General features: G+C 50.5%; 3 protein-coding genes and 1 pseudogene across 3 annotated transcripts; 1 reads left to right on the top strand and 3 right to left on the bottom strand.

Annotated features, from left to right (window-relative positions):
• Window positions 1–3,270: 3,270 nt before the first annotated feature.
• On the bottom strand, window positions 3,271–3,746 carry LOC121004258 (histone H2B 1.1). Its single transcript, XM_040436420.1, has one exon. It carries the CDS (start codon window positions 3,743–3,745, stop codon window positions 3,365–3,367), a length of 381 nt encoding a protein of 126 aa, XP_040292354.1. The 5' UTR covers window position 3,746; the 3' UTR covers window positions 3,271–3,364.
• Window positions 3,747–5,406: 1,660 nt separating this feature from the next.
• On the top strand, window positions 5,407–5,823 carry LOC121004257 (histone H3). The gene has a single exon (XM_040436419.1). It carries the CDS (start codon window positions 5,413–5,415, stop codon window positions 5,821–5,823), a length of 411 nt encoding a protein of 136 aa, XP_040292353.1. The 5' UTR covers window positions 5,407–5,412.
• Window positions 5,824–6,355: 532 nt separating this feature from the next.
• On the bottom strand, window positions 6,356–6,754 carry LOC121004315 (histone H2A type 1-like). Its single transcript, XM_040436495.1, has one exon. The coding sequence runs from the start codon at window positions 6,752–6,754 to the stop codon at window positions 6,362–6,364; it is 393 nt and encodes a 130-aa protein (XP_040292429.1). The 3' UTR covers window positions 6,356–6,361.
• A 927-nt stretch (window positions 6,755–7,681) lies between these two features.
• LOC121005839 lies at window positions 7,682–8,446 on the bottom strand (annotated as a pseudogene).
• Between the last annotated feature and the right edge of the window lie 3,445 nt (window positions 8,447–11,891).

Raw genomic sequence — 11,891 nt, 5'->3', positions numbered from 1 at the left:
TATTGAGGCTGTAATTATAATGTGGAGGCTGTAATGTAATGTGAAGGCTGTTATATAATGTGGACGCTTGTAATGTAATGTGGAGGTTGTAATATAATGTGGAGGTTGTAATATAATGTGGAGGCCGGTAATATGGAGGCTGTTATATAATGTGGAGTCTGTAAGATGAATGCTGTAATATCATGTGGAGGCTGGTAATATGGACGCTGTAATATTATGTGGAGGCTGTAATATAGTATGAAGTCTGTAATATCATGTGGAGGCTATAATGTAATGTGGAGGCTGTTAATAAGGAGGCTGTAAAATAATGTTGAGGTTAATAATATAATATAGAGGCGTTAATATAATGCAGAGGATATAATGTAATTTACAGGCTGGTAATATGGAGGTTGTCAATTAATGTGGAGGCTGTGATGTAATGTGGAGGCTGAAAATATGGAGGCTGTAACATAATGTTTAAGCTGTGATGTGATGTGGATGTGATGTAGAGGCCGGTAATACAGAGGCTGTAATATAATGTGGAGGCCAGTAATGTAATATAATATGGAGACTGTAATGTAGAGGCTGGTAATATGGAAGCTGTAATATAATGTGTAGGCCAGTAATGAAATATAGAGGCTGTAATGTAATGTGGAAGCTGGTAGTATGGAGGCTGTAATGTAATGTAGAGGCTAGTTATATGGAGGCTGTGATGTAATCTGGAGGCTGAATATATGGTGGCTGTAACATAATGTTTAGACTGTGATGTAATGTAGAGAACGGTAATATGGAGTCTGCAATATAATGTGGAGGCTGTAATGTAATGTGGAGGCTGTAATATAATTTGGAGTCTGTAATGTAATGCAGAGGCTGGTAATATTAAGGCTGTGATGTAATGTGGAGGCTGGTGGTATGGAGGCTGTAATATAATGTAATGTGGAGGCTGGTAGTATGGAGTCTGTCATATAATGTGGAGGCTGTGATGTAATGTTTAGGCCGTGATGTAATGTAGAGGCCGGTAATATGGAGTCTTTAATATAATGTGGAGGCCGGTAATTTAACATGGAGACTGTAATGTAGAGGCCGTTAACATGGAGGCTGGTAATATTTAGGCTGTAAAATAATGTGGAGGCTATAATCTAATGTAGAGGCTGTAATATGTTGTTGAGGTTGATAATATAATATGGAGGCTGTAAATATGAAGGCTGTAATATAATTTGAGGGCTGTAATGTAATGCAGAGGCTGGTAATATGAAGGCTGTAATATAATGTAGAGGCTGTGATGTAATGTGGAGGCTGTTAGTATGGAGGCTGTAATGTAATGTTTAGGATGTGATGTAATGTAGAGGACGGTAATATGGAGTCTGTAATATAATGTGGAGGCTGGTAATGTAACATGGAGATTGTAATGTAGAGGATGGTAACACGGAGGCTGTAATATAACGTGGAGGCCGGTAATATAACATGGAGGCTGTAATTTAATGTGGAGGCTGGTAATTTTTAGGCTGTAATATAATGTGGAGGCTATAATGTAATGTAGAGGCTGTAATATGTTGTTGAGGTTGATAATATAATATGGAGGCTGTGATGTAATGTGGAGGCCATTAATATGGAGGCTGTAATATAATGTAGATGCTGTAAATATGGAGGCTGTAATATAATGTTGAGGATGATAATATAGAGGCTGTGATGTAATGTGGAGACTATAATGTAATGTGGAGGCTTTAAATATGGAGGCTGTAATATAATGTTGAGGTTGATAATATAATATGGAGGCTGTAATATATTGTGGAAGCTGTAATATAATATAGAGGCTGTAATGTAATGTGGAGGATGGAATATAATGTGGAAGCTGTAATATTATATGGAGACTGTAATGTAATGTGGAGGCTGTGATATTATGTGGAGGCTGGTAATGTAATTTGGAGGCTGGTAGTATGGAGGCTGTAATGTAATGTAGAGGCTGGTAATATGGAGGCTGTAATATAATGTGGAGGAAGATAATGTAATATGGAGGCTGTAATAGAAACATAGATGTAATGTGGAGACTGTGATGTAATGCGGAGGCTGTAATAGAATGTGGAGGCTGGTAGTATGGAGGCTGTAATATAATGTGGAGGTTGATAATATAATATAGAGACTTTATTTTAATGCGAAGGATATGATGTAATTTACAGGCTGGTAACATGGAGGCTGGAAAATGAAAACCACCAGCACTTCTGAGCTCAGCCAATCAAAGCTGGAGGGCGGGGCCTGGAGTTCAGGAACAACCCCGCCCCCAGAAAAGCCGCCTCTCCGTGCAGTTCTCTTTCAGGTCCGCCCATGCTCCATATAAAGGAGGGCTCTGGGCTGAGCAGTCACTGCTCTCTGCTCCTCACACCTAGAAGATGTCTGGTCGCGGTAAAGGAGGGAAAGGGCTCGGGAAAGGCGGCGCCAAGCGGCACAGGAAGGTGCTCCGTGATAACATCCAGGGCATCACCAAGCCTGCCATCCGCCGCCTAGCTCGCAGGGGAGGCGTCAAGCGCATCTCCGGCCTCATCTATGAGGAGACTCGCGGGGTGCTGAAAGTCTTCCTGGAGAACGTCATCCGGGACGCCGTCACCTACACCGAGCACGCCAAGAGGAAGACCGTCACCGCCATGGACGTGGTCTACGCGCTCAAGCGCCAGGGCCGCACTCTCTACGGCTTCGGGGGTTAATGCTGCCGCCTCCGTCCTCACAGCACAAAGGCTCTTCTCAGAGCCGCCCACATCTTCCCGGGGAGGAGCTACCATTCCACTGAGGGGTTAACACCGCCCGCACATCAGGGGACGGAGATCAACGGCGCCCTGTGCTCAGTACAGCCCGAGGTCTACATTACAGAAACCCCAATAATCGGTGTAAATCCCGAGCCCCGGGTGTTCTCCACCGCAGCTACGAGACGAGCTGTGCTCGGAGACTGAGGGGTTAATCCGTCCCGCCAATGAGCGGCGCTGGTACAGGTCACATGACCGGCTCCTCCTGTAAATCAGCAGCTCAACTATAGGCGGGAAATTCAAATGAGGGACGAGATCCTGAGCTCTCCCAGCCAATAGCAGAGCTCTGGACCCCGCAGCCGTTATGTGCCCGTAGGAGCCTCGTCCTCCTGTCCTGCACTGAGCGGCCGCACAGCCTCTCCCCAGGGAGCGCCACACTGAGGAGGATGATGGGAGTAGTGATCGGGCATGGAGGAGGAGGATGAGGGGAGCTTGTACTGTAACTTCCGATAGCGTTACCGCATCTCATCTAGCTGACAGGGAGGAAAATCGCAGCCACTGTGAGAACGGGGAGACCCGGGAGCAGCTCCGCTGGAGACAGGGTGGGGGCTCTGAGAAGAGCCTTTGGGTCCGGAGAGCGGGGGCGGCGCTCACTTGGCGCTGGTGTACTTGGTGACGGCCTTGGTGCCCTCGGAGACGGCGTGCTTGGCCAGCTCTCCGGGCAGCAGCAGGCGCACGGCGGTCTGGATCTCCCGGGAGGTGATGGTGGAGCGCTTGTTGTAGTGAGCCAGGCGGGAGGCTTCCCCTGCGATGCGCTCGAAGATGTCGTTGACGAAGGAGTTCATGATGCCCATGGCCTTGGAGGAGATGCCGGTGTCGGGGTGGACCTGCTTCAGCACCTTGTAGACGTAGATGGCATAGCTCTCCTTCCTGCTCTTCCTCCGCTTCTTGCCGTCCTTCTTCTGGACCTTGGTGACGGCTTTCTTGGAGCCCTTCTTGGGCGCTGGGGCGGACTTGGCTGGCTCGGGCATTCTGACTGAGGACAAAATATCGTCTGTTCTCCTCCTGCCACCGCGGGGGTATTTATACACGGGCCATGCAAATGAGCTGCTGCTGACTGCGCGCCGATCTACTGGAGGAGAGGGTCACGTGGTGTCTCCACTTCTCCTAATTGGCAGCCTCACATCCATCCAGCTGAGCCGGGGGCGGGGCTCACATCCATCTATTCAGCAGAGCCGGGGGCGGAGTAACAGGAGAGGCGTGGTACACATACACTTATTCATCAGAGACGGGGGGGGGGGGGTCGGGGCAGCAAGAAAGGAGGGGCTCACATCCATTCATTCAGCTGAGCCGGGGGCGGAGCAACACGGAGAGGCGTGGCTCACATACATTTATTCAGCAGAGCCGGGGGACGGAGCAGCAAGAAGGGAGGGGCTCACATCCATTCATAGAGCTGTCAGAGGGCGGAGCAGCAGGAGGGGTTGGGCTCATAGCCATCCATTCTGCTAAACCGGGGTGCGGAGCAGAACTCACATCCGTCTATTCACATGAGCCGGGGGGAGGAGCAGCAGGAGGGGCAGGGCTCGCATCCATCCATTCAGCTGAGCCGGGGGCGGGGCTAACATCTCTCTTCAGTCTATCAGGGCCTCGCTGCTCGGCTGATAACCGCCCCGCCCCCTGCTGGTAGTGATGATGCCGCCGCTGAGTGTACTGTGCGTGCAGGGGGGTCGTGCGCTCTATCCCTGGACACCAGCGCAGCGATGGAGCCGCTCTTCTCCGCACAGTGACTACGGGACTGTTCTCCCCTCCTGCGGTGGGGGGCGGGAGAAGGCGGCCACTGACGGGTTAATACTGAGCAGGCTATGGGGGCGGGGCTATAGAACTAGTACCTTGGCTTTTGAAATTCCCGCTCAATTACCGTCCGGTAAGAATTCAGCGGCCGTGGAGAAGCTCCGCCCCCGGCTCATCTGAATGAATAGATATGAGCCCCGCCCCCTCCTGCTGCTCCGCCCCCCGCTCTTCTCAGAGCCCCCCCCTTCTCTAGGACGGAGCTGCCGCATTGTGTGAATACATGGAAGCCTCATGTCCGAGGCGGATTATTCCCTCATTATAGACCAGATCGGGAGGATGAGGGGAGTAGTGATCTTATACTCGGGAGGATGGGGGGAGTAGTGATCGGCCAGAGAGAAGGATGGGGGGAGTAGTGATTGGACACTGAGGAGGATGAGGGGAGTAGTGATTGGACACTGAGGAGGATGAGGGGAGTAGTGATTGGACACTGAGGAGGAGGGGGGGGGGGGGAGTAGTGATTGGACACTGAGGAGGAGGGGGGGGGGAGTAGTGATCAGACAGTGAGCCCCCGCCCGCTGTGAGCGGAGAACGAGGGCAGAAGGGCGGAGTGGAGCTCGTCTGAGGAGGAGGCGGTGGGAAGAGACTGACCTCCCGCTTCATGTAGGAGGGGCTTATTACCTGGAGACACGCCCATCCGCTGGGACTGGCGGATAGGATGGGCTCCGCCTCTTGTGAACGATGATTGGTAACGGAAGTTTTGGCGGGCACATCACTGTACGAATAAACCAATAGTGATGTAGGGGGTGTGGTTTACATGAGCCAATGAGGACGAGGCCGGGAGTATAAATGATCTGCACGGTCCGCTCCTCTCCTCATTCTCTTGCTGTGTACAGATCTCTGCAGAGCCATGGCCAGAACCAAGCAGACAGCCCGTAAGTCCACCGGCGGGAAAGCTCCCCGCAAGCAGCTGGCCACTAAGGCCGCCAGGAAGAGCGCCCCCGCCACTGGCGGAGTCAAGAAGCCTCACCGCTACCGGCCCGGGACCGTCGCTCTCCGGGAGATCCGGCGCTACCAGAAGTCCACCGAGCTGCTCATCCGGAAGCTGCCCTTCCAGCGCCTGGTGAGAGAGATCGCCCAGGACTTCAAGACCGACCTTCGCTTCCAGAGCTCGGCCGTCATGGCCCTGCAGGAGGCCAGCGAGGCTTACCTGGTCGGGCTCTTCGAGGACACCAACCTCTGCGCCATCCACGCCAAGCGGGTCACCATCATGCCCAAGGATATCCAGCTGGCCCGCAGGATCCGAGGGGAGAGGGCTTAGGTCTGCGCCCCGCACCCAACAAAGGCTCTTCTCAGAGCCACCACCTCCTCCAGAGACGAGCTCCACTCCGCCCTTCATTCTCCACCTCTGCTCACAGGAGGCGGGTTAACCCTTTCAGCACTCTAATTGGTAAGAGCAGTTCCTTTATTCTAAAAGCGCTCTCTGTATCTCCCCCCGTCTATCAGGGACTCGCTGACCGTGACCGATAACCGCCTCCATCCTCCCTGCCCCCCGCCATCTCCACTCAGCGCTGCTGGGGGCGGAGCCATAGGACAAGTGCTTTACAGTGATTGGCTGATCTCCTGGCTTTTGAAATTCCCGCTCAATTACAGTCCGGTTAGAATCCAGCGGCCAAACCCTCCACAGCAGCAATGTCTGCCCGTACTCGCAGCAGGTCAGGAGCGGTAAGTGGCCCTGTGTGACGCCTCCTCCACAGCGGAGATCAGCGGCATCGCCAGCTCAGTCGTACAGACCATGTGGGGGGCTCTTAGAAGAGCCTTTGGTTCCGGGGGGCACAGCAGCAGCAGCAGAGCCGGGCTCACTTGCTCTTGGCCGACTTGGTGCTCTCGGTCTTCTTGGGCAGCAGCACGGCCTGGATGTTGGGCAGGACGCCTCCCTGGGCGATGGTGACGCCGCCCAGCAGCTTGTTGAGCTCCTCGTCGTTGCGCACGGCCAGCTGCAGGTGGCGGGGGATGATGCGGGTCTTCTTGTTGTCGCGGGCGGCATTGCCGGCCAGCTCCAGGATCTCGGCGGTGAGATACTCGAGCACAGCGGCCAAGTAGACGGGAGCGCCGGCGCCCACCCTCTGGGCGTAGTTGCCCTTGCGGAGGAGCCTGTGCACTCGGCCGACCGGGAACTGGAGCCCTGCCCGGGAGGAGCGGGTCTTGGCCTTAGCCCGGACTTTGCCTCCTTGTTTGCCGCGTCCAGACATCGTCCTCTTCTCTGTACAGATGAGACTGACAGCCTCGCTCCGCCCGTCACTTCTTATACCCGGATGGCGCAGGAGAACTCCTCTGTGATTGGCCGAATCCAAACCCGGTTTTCAGCGCTCAATCCTGCAGCCAATGAGGAAGCAGATGACCTGGAAAGGCTTGTGAGGACACGCCCCCTTTTCTCCACCAATTGCCAGCCGCCCCCTTAGCACCTGTGTATCCCCGAGTGCCCGGCTCTGTGGACCCATCCAGCCGCTCGTCCTTCACTACCTGCTCCTCCTCACCCCCTCAAGTGTCCGATCACTACTCCCCCCATCCTCCGGATCAGTGGTCTATAAGGAGGGAATAATCCGCCTCGGACATGAGGCTTCCATGTATTCACACAATGCGGCAGCTCCGTCCTAGAGAAGGTGGGGGCTCTGAGAAGAGCGGGGGGCGGAGGAGGAGGAGTAGCGGGGCTCACATCCATCTAATCAGCCGAGCCGGGGGCGGAGCAGCAGGAGGGGAGGGGCTCACATCATCCATTCAGCGAGGCGGGGGCGGAGCAACAGGAGGGGCGGGGCTCACATCTATTCATTCATGTCCACGGCCGCTGAATTCTAACCGGGCGGTAATTGAGCGGGAATTTCAAAAGCCAAGGTGGTAGTTCTAGAGCCCCGCCCCCATAGCCTGCTCAGTATTAACCCGTCAGTGGCCGCCTTCTCCCGCCCCCCACCGGAGGAGGGGAGAACAGTCCCGTAGTCACTGTGCGGAGAAGAGCGGCTCCATCGCTGCGCTGGTGTCCAGGGATAGAGCGCACGACCCCCCTGCACGCACAGTACACTCAGCGGCGGCATCACTACCAGCAGGGGGCGGGGCGGTTATCAGCAGAGCAGCGAGGCCTTGATAGACGGAAGAGAGCGGCGCTGACAGGGTTAACCCGCCCCCTATCCCTGCCCGCAGAGGAGCGGAGAACGAGGGCAGAAGGGCGGAGTGGAGCTCGTCTGAGGAGGAGGTGGTGGCTCTGAGAAGAGCCTTTGGGGGAGAAGTGCGGGCGGCGCCGGTTACTTCTTGGCTTTCGCCGCTTTCTTAGCCGGACTCTTGGCAGCCTTGGGTTTCGCCGCCTTCTTAGCCGGACTCTTGGCCAGCTTCTTGGGCTTGGGGGCAGCCTTCGGCTTCTTGGGGCTCTTGGCTGCTTTCTTGGCCGCGGCTGGTTTCTTAGCCTCTTTCGGGCTCTTGGCCGGAGCCTTCTTGGGCTTCTTCGGGGATTTAGCGGGTTTCTTGGCCGCAGTAGCTGCAGGTTTCTTGGCCGCCGCCGGCTTCTTCTTCTTGGCCGCCGCCTTGTCCTTGGTCTCCTGCTGCTTCTTGTTGAGCTTGAAGGAGCCGGAGGCGCCGCTGCCCTTCACCTGGGTGAGGGTCCCCTTGGTGACCAGAGCCCTGATGGCCACCTTGATGCGGCTATTGTTCTTCTCTACATCGCATCCTCCGGCAGCCAGAGCCTTCTTCAGGGCGGCCAGAGACACCCCGCTGCGCTCCTTGGAGGCGGACACGGCTGTGACCAGGAGCTCGGACACGCTGGGACCGGACGGCTTCTTGCTTTTCTTGGCGCCCCCTGCCGTGGCTGATTTCCTCGGCTGCTTCTTGGACTTGGCGGCCGCTTCGGCGGGAGGAGGAGGAGGAGGAGCGGCGGCTGCTGGCGCGGTCTCTGCCATCGTGTGAGACGTGGGGAGAAAACACAAAGACTTCTCCTGGAGAAAACACTGAGGCCGGAGCCGGGACCGCCTCTTATATGTGCAGCGCTGCGCAGTGATTGGCTGCCGAGCTCCGCCCTCCTGCGCGTCTATTGGCTGACACTGGACACAGGCCCCGCCTTCACCCCTCTCAGCCCGGCTGCAGCTCCGCTCTCCCCTTGTGCTTCCCTGCCCGGGAGAAGAGCCCTTTAGCGGCTAGAACCGGACAGGAGAGGCCGCCTTCTCCGCGCCTTCCTCCTCCCGGACATCCCCCCTCACCGTGTGTCGCCGTCTGTGGCGGAGGAGGCGGGAGCAGGCCCCGGGATCTCCGCCACAGTCCTCCCGCTCTGCCTGACGTTCTGCACATCCGGCTGGATCCGGCCCGATGGCTCCGCTGCGGGGGCTCGTTCCCTCTCTTCCCGGCCCCCGTCCCCATCCCAGGGCTCTTTCCCACAAGGTGGGGCCGCAGGAAGCTGCTTGGACGCTGCGGGGAGGAGCTGGAGCCGCGGAGAGCCCGGGAGGGTAACACAGGCGGCGGCCTCCGCTCCCTGCCGGCTCCAGTGCTCCGTGTCCCCGCACATTCCCCGCCGCAGTGATGCCGCCTCATGTGTGTACAGGGCTCTCAGGGAGCAGAGATGCGTCTTGTGGTCAGGGCTCCGCAGATGACAGAGGACTTCTCTCCTGGGCTCCTGGCTGCAGCAGAGGGGGTGCCGGTACAATGGGGCAGAGTATGGCCCCGCCCCCCAGAAGTGTAGACCCCGCTTTATAATATACTGTATATTATAGTATAGTACAGTATATTATAGTACAGCATAGTATAGTACATTATAGTATAGCACCGTATAGGATAGTATATAATAGTACAGTTTAGTACAATATATTATAGTATAACACAGTATAGTACAGTATATTATAGTACAGGACTGTATAGTATAGTACAGTATATTATAGTATAGTACAGGACAGTATAGTATAGTACAGCACGGTATAGTACAGGACAGTATATTATAGTATAGTGCAGTATATTATAGTGTAGTAGAGCACAGTATATTATAGTACAGGACAGTATTGTATAGTATAGTACAGTATATTATAGTATAGTGCAGCACAGTATAGTATATTACAGTATAGTACAGCACAGTATAGTATATTACAGCACAGTATAGTACAGCACAGTATAGTATATTACAGCACAGTATAGTATATTACAGTATAGTACAGCACAGTATAGTATATTACAGCACAGTATAGTATATTACAGTATAATACAGCACGGTATAGTACAGTATAGTATATTACAGTATAATACAGCACGGTACAGCACAGTATAGTACAGCACAGTATAGTATAGTACAGCACAGTATAGTATAGCACAGGATAGTATAGTACAGTATAATACAGCACGGTATAGTACAGCACAGTATAGTACAGTATATTATAGTACAGCACAGTATATTATAGTACAGTATATTATAGTATAGTACAGTATATTATAGTACAGCACAGTATATTATAGTACAGTATATTATAGTACAGCATAGTACAGTATATTATAGTACAGCATAGTACAGGACAGTACAGTATATTATTGTACAGCACAGTATATTATAGTACAGCACAGTATGGTATAGTATAGCACAGTATATTATAGTATAGTACAGTATAATACAGTATAGTATAGTACAGTATATTATAGTACAGTATATTATAGTACAGTATATTACAGCACAGTATATTATAGTACAGCATAGTACAGGACAGTACAGTATATTATTGTACAGCACAGTATATTATAGTACAGCACAGTATGGTATAGTATAGCACAGTATATTATAGTATAGTACAGTATAGTACAGTATAGTATAGTACAGTATATTATAGTACTGTATATTACAGCACAGTATATTATAGTACAGTATATTATAGGACAGTACAGTATATTATTGTACAGCACAGTATATTATAGTACAGCACAGTATGGTATAGTATAGCACAGTATACTATATTATAGTACAGTGTAGTAAAGCATAGTATAGTACCGTATATTATAGTACAGTATATTATATTACGGCACAGTATATTATAGTATAGTACAGTACAGTATATTATAGTACAGCACAGTATAGTACAGCACATTATTGTATATTATAGTACAGTATATTATAGTACTGCATAGTATAGCACAGTATTCTACAGTACAGTATAGTATAGCACAGTATATTATAGTACTGTACAGTATAGTACAGCACAGTATAGTAAAGTATAGTACAGCACAGTATATTATAGTATAGTACATCATAGTATAGTATAGTACAGTATACTACAACACAGTACAGTATAGCACAGTATATTATGGTACAGCACAGTAGAGTCCAGTATATTATAGTACAGTATAGTACAGCACAGTATAGTACAGTATATTATAGTACTGTACAATATATTATAGTACAGTATTATACAGCATAGTATAGTACAGTATATTATAGTACAGTATAGTATAGTACAGTATATTATAGTACATTATAATACAGTACAGTATACTAGAGTATATAATAGTACAGTATAGTATAGCACAGTATAGTATAGTACAGTATATTATAGTACAGCACAGTATTGTATAGTACAGTATATTTTAGTACTGCATAGCATAGCATAGTACAGTATATTATAGTACAGTATAATATAGTACAGTATATTATAGTACGGCACAGTATAGTACAGCACAGTAGAGTACAGTATATTATAGTTTAGTACAGTATATTATAGTACAGTATATTATAGTACAGTATAATACAGCACAGTATAGTACAGTAGAGTACAGTATATTATAGTACAGCATAGTATAGTACATTACAGTATATTACAGCACAGTATATTATAGTATAGTACAGCACAGTATATTATAGTATAGTACAGCATAATATAGTACAGTATAGTATAGTACAGTATAGTGCAGCACAGTATAGTACAGCATAATATAGTACAGTATAGTATAGTACAGTATAGTGCAGCACAGTATAGTACAGCACGGTATAGTATAGTATAGCACGGTATAGTATAGTACAGTATTGTACAGCACACTATAGTACAGCACGGTATAGTATAGTATAGCACAGTATAGTACAGTATAGTGCAGCACAGTATAGTATAGTGCAGCACAGTATAGTGCAGCACAGTATAGTATAGTACAGTATTGTACAGCACACTATAGTACAGCACGGTATAGTATAGTATAGCACGGTATAGTGCAGCACAGTATAGTATAGTGCAGCACAGTATAGTACAGCACAGTATAGTACAGCACGGTATAGTATAGTACAGCACGGTATAGTGCAGCATAGTATAGTACAGTATTGTACAGCACACTATAGTACAGCATGGTATAGTATAGCACAGTATAGTACAGCACAGTATAGTGCAGCATAGT

Source organism: Bufo bufo, chromosome 6 (assembly GCF_905171765.1).
Source record: "Bufo bufo chromosome 6, aBufBuf1.1, whole genome shotgun sequence".
NCBI classification, from domain to species: domain Eukaryota; kingdom Metazoa; phylum Chordata; class Amphibia; order Anura; family Bufonidae; genus Bufo; species Bufo bufo.
This window is presented reverse-complemented; position numbering and strand designations above follow the sequence as displayed.